Source organism: Idiotropiscis lumnitzeri, chromosome 8, assembly GCF_059441095.1.
Source record: "Idiotropiscis lumnitzeri isolate Australia: NSW breed Sydney's pygmy pipehorse chromosome 8, RoL_Ilum_1.0, whole genome shotgun sequence".
Classification (NCBI taxonomy): Eukaryota; Metazoa; Chordata; class Actinopteri; order Syngnathiformes; family Syngnathidae; genus Idiotropiscis; species Idiotropiscis lumnitzeri.
In genome coordinates this window covers 21,688,733-21,705,389 of record NC_142398.1, presented here as the reverse complement: position 1 = coordinate 21,705,389, position 16,657 = coordinate 21,688,733, and the positions used below count along the sequence as shown (strand labels likewise).

The 16,657-nt window shown below is 44.6% G+C and overlaps 1 protein-coding gene across 1 annotated transcript in view; it reads right to left on the bottom strand.

Moving 5' to 3' along the window:
- maml3 (mastermind-like transcriptional coactivator 3) overlaps positions 1–16,657 on the bottom strand; it is a 71,814-nt gene that overhangs the window by 35,126 nt on the left and 20,031 nt on the right. Inside the window, exons 2-3 of the mRNA XM_088302109.1 lie at positions 5,721–6,452; positions 3,568–4,518 (exon numbers count right to left, since the gene is read on the bottom strand). Of these exons, the coding sequence (XP_088158235.1) occupies positions 3,568–4,518; positions 5,721–6,452 (1,683 nt within the window). The remainder of the gene's footprint in view (positions 1–3,567; positions 4,519–5,720; positions 6,453–16,657) is intronic.

Sequence of the window (16,657 nt, the reverse complement as noted above, 5' to 3'; positions counted from 1 at the left end):
ATGCAGCAGGAAGGACTTCAGCAGTGCGTGCATGCATGTGGGCGTTTTCAAAGCCTGTTTATTGTTGATAGCGTGTGTACGTGAGTGTGTGGGGGCTGGTGTCGTGACTCACAGGGTTATTAGCACCGGCGCAAGCTCCTTCATGTACTGTAGTCAGTGTGTGACGCCGTCATTTCCGACATGCCTTGGCTGATTAAAACAGACAAATCATCAAACCAGCTTCAGGTTATCAAAATGGTTCTGCAAGGCCTTTTTAGTGCTCAACAGCTTTCAGTCCAGTGCGATAATCGTGACTCAGATAACACCAGAGCTCAACGTGTTAAGACTTCAATACTGCACATACACCAAACATTTACTGTACATCATATTGCACTCCAATGTTGTCTGCACCATACACACACACATGCATGGAGAGTATGAACACACGCAAAGTACCACATCATCGGTCAACCGTGCCGCAGACACATGCCTGTGACTTCTTCACTGAGACATCTACCGTCGTAATCGCAATGGTATCCTCAGCAACCGCCATAAATTAGCATCACGGCATTATGTGAGGAGCAACAATTAAAGCTTGACTAATAAAATTTTGAGGAGCACAGCTGATGTTTTCCTGAGCAGCTGCTAACAGAATCGGACAAAAAAGTCATGTTTGAGCCTCGCTTGTGAGACACGTGTCGACACGAGTACGCACATGCATACACACGCACGCATCCAGAAAACTGAAAAAAAAACAAAAAAACAGAAGCAAGACGATTTATAATCAAGCAAAAAAAAAAGCTAATTGATCTCGAATCGAAACTTATACAAATAAAGTTGTATTGTATTTCATACAGCTGATATTTTGATTTGGCTTCTCTCGATTTTTGAAACGTCATAATAGAAGAAAAACGATTAGAGGTGCAGAATGGCGCGGTTTCCGACGCTGTTCGAGTAACCTGAATGCATCATGTTGCGAACGCAGCAAGCGTGGAGCGTAAGTGATTCTGCCGGTCCGGAGCGTGCTTTAAGCTGTAACGACACCGTAGTTGGAGTTTACTGTAAAACTAAACACACAATAAAGAGAACTACACAAAAGATGATTCGTTTTGAAAATATTGCTAGCGCCGTGCCATTTAAATGCTAACAGGAATTTAGCATAGAGTTTGGGAGTGGTTAAAATAATGAATATTCACACACAAACTTAAAGGAAACGAATACACACAGGAAAGATAGCACGACTCGAAGGCACAAATGATTCACGATCAGTGAAAAACCGAGTTATATTCAACCAAAAAACTTTCTTCTGTTCTCACCTGTGCACTCCAAATAAACCGCCCCAAAGAGAACCAAACGTGCAGATTTTTCAATTGCTATTATTTTAGTGTATTTTTAGTTGCTTTCTTACTATTTTTTCTCATTGGTCCTTTCAATGTTGAGTATTCAAACATTCAAAGAAATGTCTACCAACATTCATTTCCACATGAACTACAATCCCAGGTTAGCCCGGTAAATCCCAAGACACCAAATAACATAAATAAAAATAAATATGATCAAGATGTAAGAGTAATGCATATTCAAGGTTTCAATTCATCCAAAAATGCAAGGTATCAAAAGTGTGGATTCAGAAGAATAAAAATGCAAGAGGAGTGAATTTCATTTGATTTTGTAGCTGAGTAATTGAGTTTTAGCAATTTAATAAATACTACCTTTTGAAATCATTGCATAATCATTTTAATGATCATGATTTCAATCTCTGTTATTTTTTTCCATAATTGTCCAGTCCTACCAAGCAGTCACTTTCCAGTAGCATATACTTTATAAACCCACTCAGAGCACGGAGTCCAATTGGTTTGTTGTTTTTCACCTGATAGTGAACACAAGTCATGCTGGAGGCAAAAGGGAATGAGCAATAAATACTTTGTTGCTTGTTGCATGTGGTTTGATCATAAACTGTAATATGAAAATGACTTTTGCCAAACCACTTTTATACCACCAGCAATTATTTCCTCTTGGCAATTTCGACCGGAACAGGATGGATAGTCAACAGATCTCAATCCCCCCCTGGTGGCTCGTTTCAGCAAAAGCCGGAACGTCTGCCAGGCAATGTGCCTGTTGCACTGATGAAGTGTCCTATTAAATGGTTAAATCGTCATCAGAAAAAAATGTGTTGTCAACCGGCGACGATACCAAGCCGCTTCGACTGCACGGGCACCTACAGACATATCCGGAATGGTATGAATGTTACAGAATCGAGAAATATTTGGTATTCATGAAGCCCCACTTTGTATTGCTCTCTTATTTTACCCGTTGGAGCCGGTTGCTCCTTTTTCATATTCACAAACAATAAATCTTTTGCTTCCTGTGCTTGCTTCTCTGCACATTTCCCCTTTCTCGTGCTTTTCCAGTCTCCGGCTCTCCTCTGCTCACTCAAATAAATCTCTCAAACCCCGCCCCGCCACCCATCGAAATCTACGAAACGCACACAAACACACATGCGAATCGACGCACGCGGGCAAACACACAACCCTCTAGGCAACAGCTACAAAGGCCCCATATTAATAAATCTGCTCCTTTATTGGTACTGAGTGTCTCTGGCAGGAGGGTAAAGGGGGTGGGCTGGGTGACAAGAAAGAAGAGGAGGAGGAGGAGGAGGAGACTCAGAGATCAGCCGAGGGGTGACGGACTAAAGTCATATCATGAACGCAGAACAGAAGAAGGGTTTGTTTAAGAAAGAAATACAAAGCGGGGAAGCGCTTCTCAACAAGCGTGAATGCTCGCATATGATTCACGATATGACGTCATTTGCGTTAAACACGCCATGAAAAGAACCAGTTGGGCCTTTTATCGGGTGTTGGCGTTCACTAAGAAGGGAGGCATCCCTGCAGTTCTTCAGGATTTCGTCTCCGAGACACCTGACATGTGGCTGAACCACTGAAGCATTCTCAATACGGTCATGTTGGTCACCAGACTCCGGATTCCGAGCGCCTGAGGTGGGCTTGTGGTAATGACATCGGCAAGCTTGGCTTAGTGGTCCAATCTCAGCCATCAGTCAGCTGTGACAGATTGGGGATATGCGCTAAGGAGCTGTTTGTGGCGTGTGTGCGTCCGAGTGCATACGTGCATGCGTGCATGTGCGTCTGGGGGAGTGGGGGGTGGAGGCAACGGGGGCTATCAGTGGTGGTCGCGTTGCAGAGGCATCAATACGCTCTCGACAGGCCATTTTCCGACTCCCCGGTCGTGGCTTGTTGCTGGGGTAACAACCGCCATTTTACCTTCACCGGCTTCAGCGCTGAACGACTTTAAAACAATCAGAACTCGGCCCGTTTAAATGACCTTTACCTTCAGAGGATCATCTGTACTGGTCAAGAAGCAGTTGTTTCGATAAAGCTTCGCTTGACCACCGTCGTCCTGCGCATGGACACGCTAAGACCGACAAGCAACTAACGGCTTATTTGTTCTCATCCCAAGGTCAAAGGACAGAAGGAAACGTTTGTGGCCGTAGTGCTGACAAGACTCAAGCGCTAATTCAACGTCAACTCCTCTCCGGCGCTAATGATCGTGGAGTGTATTACGCAATTAACTCACCTGTCCGTGAGGCTGCATGTTGCTGTAGGGGATGTTCTGGTTCAACACTTTCTGCTTCATCAGCAACATCCTCTTCTGCTCCTCACTCAGATGGGCTGTTTGGCCGGGAATTGGCCCTTGGGTTTGCCCAGGCCCGGCGCCTTGGCCTCCACCTGCCATGTAAGGAGGCATCATGGGGTTCTTGACCTGGCTGCTCCCTCCCATGGGCGGGGTCATCCTGTGATCGACCCCGCTGCCGCTGAAGTGACTCAGTGGCTTGGTGTTGTTATAGGACAAAATGGCTGCCGTTTGCTGCTGCTGTTGCTGCTGCTGCTGCTGTTGTTGTTGTTGTTGTTGTTTGGTCAGAGGGTTCTGGCCGATGCTGTTCTGCTGTTGCTGGCCCATCAAGCTCATGTGATTGTGAGGGAGGTAGTTGTTCAGAGGACCTTTGGGTCCGCTGTTGGGGGCCATGCCAGCCACGAGAGGGGCCTGCGGTGTGTTAAAGGCTTGCGGTGGATACATCATGGGGCTGTTGGGTTTATCTTGGTTAAAGGGACCAGCATTGTAAGGACTGGTTGGGGGGCCGGCAGGCGACCAGTTTGCTGCTTGTTGCTGCTGTTGCTTCTGCTGCAACAGTTTAGCACGTTGCTGAGCAGCCATTGCTTTGAGTTGCTCCGCGTGGGAAAGTTCAGGAGTGACAGGTCCGACTGGCTGACTCGGAGCGACCCCGGATCCGGCCTGTCCAGTGCCTCCCTGACCGACACCTGGGCCCGGGTTCATTATGTATCCATTGCCAGGCCGTGAACCCGCTTGCGTCTGAGCCTGGGTCGGGGTCTGAGGAGAGCGAGCCACGCAGTTGTGTAACGGTGACCCTGATGCCATCGCGACGGCGGGGGACTGCTGCAGAGGTTGCTGAGGAGGTGTTCCGTTGGCAGTGGTCGCAAACTGCGGGCCTGAAGATGATGGTCGGACCTGAGGAAAATCCACAAAGAAAAATAACAGATGCCAAATTGATGTCATCAACAGTGGATGGTGGTTTCAATTCAAAATGGTCGCTACCACAATATATTTAATCAATGTATTCATTGTCACTTTACAACCGTAAGGTAAAACACGGGAATTTAGATTTCTGCGAGTAATAATTATTATAGCGAATTAAAAGTTATTGTAGGTCATGGGGGCGGAAGGAATTCCGTTCTGTACCTTCATTGATTTGTGAACGTGCACATCTGGCGCATCACAACACTACAACTCCAAGAGCTGTCATTTTGACGGTTTTTCAACTTTGATATATTATTACTCTGCATATTTAGATATAAACGACACTCCTGGCTTCTTGACTTTTACTAATTCACTATATATATCATTCCCCCTGTGGCATGTTTACTTAATCTTACGCATGTTGCACCAGGACGCGCCGCCGGGTTTCCATGGCAACCAGCGGCTGCATTTACAAACGTTGCTGGTCACCATGATCTATAAGAAATCACAGTATAGGAGGCGTTGCATCTGCTTCAAAATATGGACGAGTCTGAGGAGGAATTGTTCAATTGACACGCAGCGACTCAGAGTAAAAAGTCCGCCCGCAACGGTCAAGAGGAGCCGTGCCTCGAGTACTTAAAAAAGGCTGTTAGATGTGATATTCATGACATGGTGGGCAGTAGATGTCAGACAGTTGAAATCAATAAAATAATGAGCTTATGTGGTGCTTGTTGACATTATTCCTCCATGAAAAAAAAAAAAAAGTTCTTTGAGTGCCGATATGTCGGGATCATTTCTGTTGGCAATTCAAAAATGTTTACATGAGCAGAAAAGTTTCTCCCAAACGGCTTCTCATTTTGTTGCCGCCGCTTGGTGCCTGGTTTACACCCGCCTTTCATAAACAATATTTAAAGGCCCAAAATTAGCCCGTATAATTTGACTCGAGTTTGACAAATCACGTGGCGTGTGCCAAATTCATCTCTTTTACTATAAACCTCCCGCAAGACGCAAAATTAACTATGCCGCAATTTTGCGCGTTTTGCAGACACAAACGTGGTCGCGCCGGTTGGTAGCACGTGCAAGTCGACCTACCGCAAGTCTTACTTTTGGCTGTCGGTTGACGCCGACTTTTATTGCACAAACATGACAACCCATGTATATTCCCAGTGAGACTTAAACTTTGCGGTACCGACCTGTGGGGAGCCCATGGGCACCTGTGGACCACCCTGCAGAGGCTGAGCAGGGGGCGGAAGGGATGTCGGCGGTACGGCGCCCCCTACAGGCGCTGTCGAATTCGCTTCCTGCGGGCCGGGAGTCGGATTGTTTGCAGGCCGACCGAAATCGCCTTCTTTTTTGTCTTCAAAGTCCTCATTGAAGAGATCGTGCATATCGTCCTCCGGAACCGTGTTGGCCAACTCATCGATCAGCTCTTGCCACTCTTGATCGTTGAGGTTAATGTCAGAGAATAACTTGTTCTGATTGGACAGAGACTGCGGATCCGAAGACTCTATTCCACCTCCGTCGTCGAGCGGTTCCTGTTTCAGGTCTTTGAGGAGACTGAAGCTGTCCTCCAAGTCCAGTGAGCCATTCATCTTCATCTCTGAAACGTGACTGCCGCCGTTCTTGCCCAGTTCATCTGCTGGCCGCCCGACATGATTCCCGTTGCCGTTTGTGCTGTTTCCAGTGGAAGTGTTGGGACCGCCGAGCAGGGGCTTTATGTCTATTTGGTGATGCAGCGGAGAAATGGGCGGAAGGTTGTTGTTATTACTGTTAGAAAGAGCGCTTAGCGAGTCTAAACCACCAGAGGCCTCCTTCCGTAATCGCTTGCTCGTCGGTGAGTAGCTGCCTCCGTCGCAGATGCCATTCTGCTCTCCGTTGAGGGGCGATCTTGCGCTGTCCAGTTTCCTTTTCACCGTCTCCTGGAGCTGAAAAAGATGGAAAAAATTATGAGCAACGTGACAAGTTCACGACCTATCGGTGTTGTTTTTGTCAACGATGACGAAAATATTTCATTAACGCCCCTTTTTTTCATGACGATGACGAAAATACGACGTGACGTACATGAATTTTCGTTGGCGAGAAAAGGGCCTAAACCTTGTATGCCTATTTTTAACTAAATTCTTTTTGAGTTTTTGTCGAATAAATTTACGAAAATTAGTCCAAAACTTTTTTTTTTTACGTTTCCGTCGACTAAAACCTTTTTGACTTTCCGTCGACTAAAACTAGTCTAAAACGTACTTTTTTGCATTCCGTCCACTTATGCGGGACGACCCAGAGAAATCCCACGCCAGCAAATAATACAACCCAAACATCCTCCAGGGGTGAGGGAGGAGAATCAGCGAGGAGAGTCAAACTCCTAAGCGTGAGGCAGATGTGCAAACCACTCCAAATTTTGCGATTTCACTTTGACAATAGCTAATATTTGAAAGTACCCGCATTTAGCCTGATTGACGGAGGTAACACTCCCGTTCGGATCTTTCGCATTCATCAAGAGAGAACTTGTGTTTGAAGAGGCGGTGAAGAGGGCTGTGTGGCTCTTTCACCACTGACAGTCAGCCTCATTATTTTTCCTGGCCTACATCGGAATGGAGAGCTCAAACTAAAACTTTGATCTCGCAATTAGACGAACACTTCAGGTAAATACATTTGCTAGCGAACAGCCAACTACGTGTGCGCACGTGATTGCGCAAGCGCATGCAAAATCTTTCACTCAATGGATTTAAATCATTGAAGTCTCCACCAAACAGCTGTGATTTCTGCGAGCAAATGTTTGAGTGAGTGAACCGACTGCATGCGTGTGCGCGTGTGTTACAAGATTTCCTGAAATGCCCGTGACTGACGTTGATAATAACAGACTTGATTTTCAAAGCCCACCTATTAAAAACTCCCATAATTATTCAGTTGGTGTGAGCGACGGCACCCACCCACACAGAAAAATGCAAGCAAGCACGCACGCACGGGGTTTGTGCATATGCACCCACCTACAAAAAAACATTCCGAGCGCCGAGTTTGGGCTCTACTTGGAACTTTGCAATCCATTTGCTATCGCCTGCACACATGCGACCGCATCAGTGTGAGAAAAATGTGAAACGTGGAACCCTTAAACGCCTGTGAGGCTGTCTAATTTGGAATATGGTGCACATTTTTGATAAAAATGTGTGTGTAAAGTCGCGCAGACTTTGAAGTAGTCATCACTTGCGACATGCTATCAGACATTCAACATCCAGTATATCGAGAGAAACCGAGCAAACGTGTTGTGTTCTTTCTTTGTCTTTTTTGCGACAGTCCAAAAAGATAGAACGAAGGACCTCAACACAGCGGCGTAAAGAGAACTTGAGAAGAGAAGAAGTCAAATTGACTCAAATTCAAAGCACAAACTTTTTTTTTTTATTAAACCTTTGTGACAAGAATGGAAAAGGGGCAAAAGTATGAGGTTTGTTTATTTCTATAAAAAATATATATTCTTAACAATTAATGTTAATTTATTTTTACATCTTTAAGACACCAAATATACAAAAATGGCACTTAAAAAAAGTGCCAAAGTGTTTGTCTCTGTTCCAACAAGTCACCCCCCAAAAAAATGCCATCACATTTGCTCAGGGCTCATCTCTCAACCTATCATGACTCCGCTTGAGAAAACAGGTGAGCCATGATTGGTCACTACCTGAGCAACTGTGATGTCATTTTTAGTTGAAAGAAAGTGACAAAATGGCCGCCCCCTGAGATGACTAAAAACAGGTGGAACTCATATTCCACAAAGGCAATATTAAACAGAACGCCATAATCACCTGTCGCCAGAGAGCGAGTGACAAAGACTCTGAGACAAAAGTGTACGCGTTTGCGTACACAAGGAAGAAGGGATTTATTAGTCGGGCTGATGCTCTTTTTCCTTCAAGTGGACCGGTTAAAAGAACACGAAGAGATGAGGGAAGAGAGAGGGCAGGGGAGAAAAGGGGTAGAAAGGAACAGCGAGCCAAATGACAGCAGGGAGCAGACGATGAGAGGGTGATCAGAGACCGAGATGGAACCAGTAAGGTGCTGTTGTTATAGCAACTGCTGCTTCTGCTCTGCTGCCTTTGTGTGTGCGCTACATCCTACTTCCTCCTCCTCCTCTTGCCACCCGGCCCTGCCTTCTAGCGCTCCATCTCCCTTACGTCCTTTGACTTGATTTTTTTTTTTGCCACATTGCAATTACTGTACTCTTCTGTTGTAATAATTACTAAACAGTTTATTGATTGCATTGAAATGATCATCGCATCACTGTCCATTATTAAGACTGTGTACTAAATAATTGAAAATTGTAGTACAGTGAGTGGAGCCCTGCACACTCACAGTTCGCCACCTGCTGTTTTTTTTATTTTTCAATAAAAAAAATTTATATATATAAATACACACACATATATATATATATATATATACATATATATATATATATATATATATATATATATGTATATGTATAATATATATTTTATGGCAAAATTGAAAATTCTTAAATAAAAAAAAAAACAATGTCTATTTTGTGTGTCTCCCTCCTCCAAAACACCTGATCCAAATGATCAGGATTGTTATCAATCTTCTACAAAGCCGGCTGATAGCGGCTCTCGAGGGCTGGACTTGAGCGCCCCCTGAATTATGCACGGATTTTCACGATTCACGGGCGCGCACGTGATCACCATGTGAGGTGGGTGACAATTGGTTTCAATGAATCCGTCCAAAAAGCAAATAAATCCTGTAACTAAATGAGTGCCTAAGACGAAAGAAGTCATGTCACAGTTGTGCTGCATTTTTTTACACTTTGCTACCCCAGCGTCTTTCCACTCATCTCAGCACAGCTTCACAATGCCAGTCAGCCATTATGGCACACAGGTGCGCCAGATCAGTAATCAAGCCACCATCTAAGACTCTAATCATTGCCAGATTGTTCTTTATGCTCTCACACAAAATTCCCCACAAGTCTTCATTGGCTTACTTAATTTCTATTTTCAATGAGGAAAGCTGGGCAGATATGTACGTGAATCAAGGAGAGAAAAAGAAAAAGGGAGGATTTCAAACAAGCTGTCCTTCCACACAACGACAGCGGTTCAAGCACACATCAGCAAACATCCATTCTGTTGAAGTGTCCTTGAGCAAGATATTGAAACCTCTGCCTTGCCTGGTCTGTGAGTGGAAGACCTTGACATTATGAAGCTGGTCGTTGGCAGAAAAAAAAAATTGTGTCATGAGCGTTAGAAGAAGTTCTAGGCTATTTTGTGGAGGCCAATCGGTTAAAACATTTTAAAAGTTAAAACATTAAGGCTTGCGTTGTAAAGCTGGAATTCCCCCCCCCCCCCCCCCACACAATTCGAAACAGTTCCCTGGTGTCGTAAGTCTCTGATGTGCTTTGGTCAAAATGCAAAAAAAAATTACTCGTATGAGCCACTGCTGATTGAACGTGCCTGTACAGGTTCCCCTTTTGAAAACAAGCGAGGGCGTTTCGGCTATACGAGCGGGTATTTTCCGTCAAAACTGCCCAGAGTCAGGACAGTTTTTTCATGCGAGCAGGCACCAGCGACATCACCGGTTTGCCGAATCGCACTCTTCAAATAGTGTGGTAGATCTGTGAATGTGGTGCATGCAGCAGAACGCTATCAGTTCCTTGAAAGTGACTCCAAATTAGATGGAAACTGTAACAATTTAAGTTCAAGCACAAAATGGTACATTTTAGCCCGCAACAGATAAAACATCTCTTGACGAAACGATTTCCTGCGGAATTCAAACTGGCTAACCTGTCTGCGTGAAATATCTTCTTTTTCAGAGTGACAATCTCATCCAAAACACATGAACATGAAAGGGGCGATCCAATTCATGGTGGGCACTCAGAAGTGCTATCAAGCAGCTTCTTAGCCACACTTTCAAAGAAGAACTTGATGTGCGGGGAGAGTTCGAAGAGTGGTGCCCCGTCCAAAAAAGGGATCAAATCTTTTTTTTTTCAATTTATTTGTAATTTTTAATTTATTTATTTGAATTTTTTTAAAGTTTCCGTATTACATTATTATTTTAAATCAACGTACTTTTGATTTTGACACGATCATCACGGAAGCCCTTGTCATTTTAAAAACTGTCAGAGCGTATTTGTACTCTGCATTAATACAAACCTTGTATACCGAACAATTTAGGAGGCAATGAAGAAGGCGGTTTACAAAGCACAACGTTGTTGAGGAAAAATAAGCAGGTAGAGGAAAATGCATACGCAGTTTGTGGACGCACACCAAACCAACAGACTAATTTTGTATTTGTATTCCAGCCGGTTATTTTCTGTGTAACAAATTAAGAGTGTGCCGAGAGGGAGTAAACTTGCTGACCTGACATAAAGACCTGGTGACAAAATAAAAAATAAATCTCTTTCATTTACACACATCCATTCACAATCCGTCAATCAAAAAATAACATCGAGCCAAGCGGAATGACATTGACGCGAATGTGAATGCTTTCCAACGCGCGAGTCAAAGGATGAGGAGAGCAAGTAGGAAAGCCGTGGCGGCAAGACAGAGAGAAGGAAAACGAGGGAATGACAGAGAGGAAATTGTGTTTGTGTATGTGTGTGGTTCCTGGCTGAGCAGTTCTCTATTTATAGAGCTGCGGCTCCTTCCTGTTTCTGGAGCTGTACCATCAAGTCAAGAGAGGGTGGGGGTGTTGGGGAAGGAGGGAGGGGGGGGGCTCGCAATACAGTAAGGAAGGGAGATGAGGAGAGGGACCATGTGTGGGAGGGAAGACTGGACGAGTCTTTGGTAAATCAACAGATCCACCCTCTCTTTTTTTTTTTTTCTGTCACTTACTCTCATCTCCACCCCATCGCTTCTCCCGCCCGCCTCCTTAACGCAACAGCATGGGACGAACCAGCTGCTACAGAAAACGCACAGGAAAGGGGGCAGTGCTAAAAACACCATTTGTTCATGTGAAGCCAAACGAGACGTCTGACGACGGATATTTTTCAACAACTAACAAGATTGTGGACGATCTACAAGGTCTGACCGGGCAGCTCATTAGTCAGAAACAATAATCACTTGAGATGACAATCTGTACAGCAATTGTCAAGAATGACATTATGTTGAAGGAAATGTAAGCACCTGATGTAATAAAATTCAGCGGAACCTCTGAGACTGAACACACTCCATTGCAGAATGCTGGTTGAGCTCCATTTTGTTTGAATCATGAAGAAAATAAATCATTCATTCATTTTTTTTCATAAAATCTTTCAGGGAATGTTTTAAGTGATATTTTCACATCTTAACTGCCAGACAGGTATCGACATATCTTAACCAATGTTAATACGTCCTCAAATCTGTCACGCAGGCAGACGGTTAAGTCACCTGAAGACACGCCTGATAATCGAAGGCAAGAAGCAGATCACACCCTGGCCTGGTCGCCAACAAATTGCAACAGTCTTAATATTAAAACAAAAGGTCATGACTCAACTTTAATGTTAAAGAAATCAAAGGCGATGCAAATGTGTCGTATGCGTTTCAGTTATTGACCCTTTTGACTGCCACAAGTATAAAAATGAACGAAAGCCTCTGCTTCCCTTTCGCATGAGCGTGGTCACGCTTACTTCATCTAAACCAGTGCTTCTTAAATTGTGGGGTGGGCCACCCTGGGGGGGCGCGTGTGAATCTGGGGAACATGCTTTTTTTCCCCGTTGTCCTACAATGATGTGTAATTGCACATCCACTCCAGTAGTTGGCAGTGGCGCTCTCCTTGCCCATTGTGCAGGAGGCATATTAATGAAAATGTGTTTTGTGATATGTGCATGTATCCAGAAAAAAAAATCAAATAATGAAGGATGGCTAATTAGTGGGAGGATTTCCACCCTATAAAAGTGATGTTTTTACTATTTGAACAGATGCTGGGGTCGACTTCTGCAACCAAGTGTCCTTGTGCGTAACGTGTGTCCGTGTGCGTTTGTGAGCGTGTGTGCAGTTCATGCCGGACTCACTGATTGGCTGAGTCCAGCAAAGTGACACAGAAAGCAGAAATTCGATTGGCTACATGAAATCCAGTTGGTGCCTGCTTCAGCCGAGGCCTGTTGTGATGGCAGAACAGTACAAACACACACACACACACACACACACGCAGCTTTCTAGACGCTCTCAAGCCTCCCTCCTTTTCCACCAGTTCTCCCCTCTTTGCACTGTTGCCCCTGAGCAGAGTGAGCAGGAGAACAAGAGAAAGAGCAAGGGAGAGAGGCTGCTATGGTAACGGAATGGAGGGAGGGGGGGGGGTCTACTTGGCAGGAACACCAGATTCTCCCAGGCTGCACACACATGCCAGCGTGAATGAGTGTGTGTTGATCCGAAGACGAGTTGAATGGGGAAGAGTGCCGCTCTAAAATCAAAGTTGACTTGAATGTCGGAGTATTTGTGTTCTTGCGCTCAAGATGGCTTCAGTCACGCAGATCGATGGCCACACGAGATCACTCGTTGGCATTAACACCGATCACGACGCCCGGCTCGGTATTTCTCCTCCTGTGCCTCGCGCTTCCCAACAGCACCAGTCTTACAAAGTGTTTTCTGGTCATCTCAAAACAAATCTGTCTTTCACGCAAGCAGACGGTTAAGTCAGCTGATGACACGGCTGATTTGGTTGAAAAACTAGAATATAAATATAAGAACTCTCTCCACATATAAAATGAGGCCATCCAGTCGTTGGTGTGTGGCCACTGTGGCCTTCTTTGAATGTGCGCGGATGTGTTTACACAGCGAAAACACACGCTTCAAAGCAGGAAAGAACAAAGTCCACTCAGAAATACAGTTCATGTGTCGTGGAGACAAAGGCAAGCTTCAACGAGTCTGCAGCCTACACAAAACCACATTTGTTGCACCTGTGGGAGGGAAACTCACTAAAAAAAAAATTAAAAAAAAATAAAATAAAAATGATTTTGAAAGAAATGATCATGCAGGCTGACTTTTGTCACTGGATTTTTTTTTTTTTTTACCTCTGCATACAATCGGCTACTCATTTCATTTTGGGACTGCTGCCTTTATATAAAAAATTATAAATAAAAAATCTTCTTTGTGCTTTTGCATTGTTGGAATTCAGTGGTAGGCCGTGCATTTCACACGTAGGCCTGACTCACCAAAGTCCTACTTCCTCCGACTTGAATGAATACCTCTCATGACGCCATCTTTTATGACAGCACGGCCGGAGAAATAATACAAAGACGCACTCTTACGCACGAGTGGGTTTTGGACAACTTCGGCTCACGAGAGCGAGCTTCTCTTGAAAGGTCCATCTTGAAAATGGCCTTGCGAGTATAACTGCAATCAAATCTTTTATTTTCCCTCCTTCAGCCATTGTGGGTTAAAAAAAAAAAAAAAAAAAGAAAATATTTTAGATTTCCGAACGGTCGCCAGGTAAGAAAGTCTGGCCTAGCCTTGCCCAGTCACAAGAGTTTATCAAATCACAGATTCGTCACCTTCGAGAAGGCCTTACTGTCACCAACTCGTGATCTGATTGGCTATCGCAACTGTCTATCAACTCGAAGAGCCCGTTCACTCACACGGCACAGATGTTGCTTCTGAAGGCCTCAGACAAATACTCCGTGCCACTGGTACTATGAAATCTGCCTGGCAACACAAGCTACCTGAATTCTGACTGGCTAAAAACTCTCACCTAAAAATACATCAACCTTGACCGGGCGCCACTGTTGGAATGTCAGCGTTAATTATTTCAATAATTATGTAACTGATTGCGTTAATATTCATGTGTGCATTGCATTCGGAATTTTACTGGAGGTTAGGATACAATCATACCCATGAATATAATTCGACATTAAAAAGACTATTACATCATGAACATCGTCACTCTAACACAAACAAGTTCATACTTCTGCCCCGTGTTGAGATCAGAAAAGACCAGCAGCGAGGGCTAAGCGGGGTAATCGTTCCATCAGATCCGGCAGCTTCCTCCTCTCCATCCATCCACCCTGCCCAGCGCTGGCGCACGAGGCGCCGTGTCTCTCATGTGTGCCGAGCAGGCAGCCCCATTATTACCCCAGCACGCAAGTATTGATCCACCGCTCGGGTGTGTATGTGTTATTCCAAGATCCTCAGACCTGTAATCAGCATGTTAATGATAGTTATCACCAAAGAAACAGCCTTGTATGGTTATTCAGGGATCACAGGCTGCCGCCGAAGAGGCTGCCGGCCTGAGACGCGAGAAAGCGAGCGTACGGACAATAAAAACACACAAGGATACACGGACAACTAGGCGAGGGTGGATGACTGCGTTGACTGCGTGAGAGTGGTCTAATTCGGATGAGTACTTTAACTTGTGGTGCTTGTTCACGAAGCTGAGACGATCGCTTCAACAATGTGACATGGCACAGGCCGAATACCTGTCACAATGGTTTTCAAATGTCTCAGTTTCAAAAACACCCAAATTTTTCCATCGAAAACTTCCCGTGGTATAAAAGTTTGTTTTATGAGAACTCTGCCTTAACATGTACATTTACGACCCGCTGTGAGAGTTAGCCACTCTGGCTAACATCGGGTTAGCAGCATATTCCTTGTGACCTCTACTTAACATTGTAAATGCGTGCGATGAAGAAAGGCGTCACACTACGAAAGTTAATCGGGGATGGAGGTGGCGATGCAGGGGCGGCCATCATGCGATTCAACCGGCCCGTAAATAGACCGGCCGTTCAGCAAAAATGACCCGAAATTCCCGATAGCCAGCATGCCCTAGCAACAAGTACAAATTGTACTTGATCAAAATTGGAGAAATATTAGATTTATTTTGCAAAAACCTATCATTTAAACCCGGCCAGTGTGACATCATAAAATATTACAGGATAGTCACGGCTTTTATTTTAGATTATTCTTTCAATTCGGAACACCTGGCATCTCTGAAAACCTCATGTAGGTTATGTATGTATGACGACAATCTGCAAAATCCAGACCATTTTCCCAATTCGCAATAACATGACTTAATTGCACTTTGCGCACAGATCTTGATATATTTATCGCAATGTACAGGTGCCTAATCCCATCCACCTTTTTTTCAGAACCAACTCACACTCTCATCGCTTCGCAAGTGTGGATGGTGTGGCTGTATTTGGCACTGTTGAAGAAGACGCATTTCAGAGGTAAATGACATCATTACCATATAAATGACTTACAGCCAAACACATCTGCTAATATAGCCATACGAGCTTGCACACACACCAACATGCATACGCACACACACACGCATGCACACACCCACACACTAATAAATTTGCATCCAACATACGTTTATTTTTTGCAGCAGACTTAGGGTCCGCGCAACACAAAAGCGCAAGTCTTATCCGCATAAATTGCTAAATCTTGATAATCAAAAGGTTGAGGGCTATTTTAACGTTCGGTTCTGATGACCACCATGAGCAAATTTCATACTTCAACCCCAATACATATTCTTTTCTTGAATATGGGCGCACACACACACACACACCCACATACACAAATGCTACGAGGTGAAAGCGAGCATGAGGATCGGTCGTAAGTGTGGCGTCAAGTGTGCAAGACCGAATCAATAAAACTGCTTTCTAATTTCTGACCTGACCTGTCCAAACACTTTACGTTTTCCAGAAAGCCAAGACAGCTCCCCGATGTGTTAATTATGCGCAATTAAACTTAGCTTTGCATTAAGATGGATAAAAGCACAGCAACAAGCTCTGTGATAACGGTTTGATAAGGTCACATGATCTTTACTGAGCATAACTTGGCTCGCAACATGAGATCACGATAAAAGACAGGAACCTCCGCAAAAAAAAGACAGGGGTTAAGGCCGAACACAGCAATTTGATGTTGGCTGTCGGAAAGTCAGTACACGCTGCTGTTGGGACGTGTTCGGCCCATTCGTAAAATCGGCTGGCGAATCAATGCACTGGACCAGAACAGGAAGCGACGAAAGTGGATAAACGGTGAAAAAATTTGAAGCTGTTCCTCAAGAACTGAATCAACGTCGCTCATTTTTCACATCTCCTCTATAGGCATAATAATTGGCGAATTAATCCCTCTCATTTACGAAAGGCCGCCGTTATTGGACGTCACCGTGAAAGGCTTCGCAGTGACTATCGCCCCCGATGGCAAGGAGGGGTACGACTTCTCAC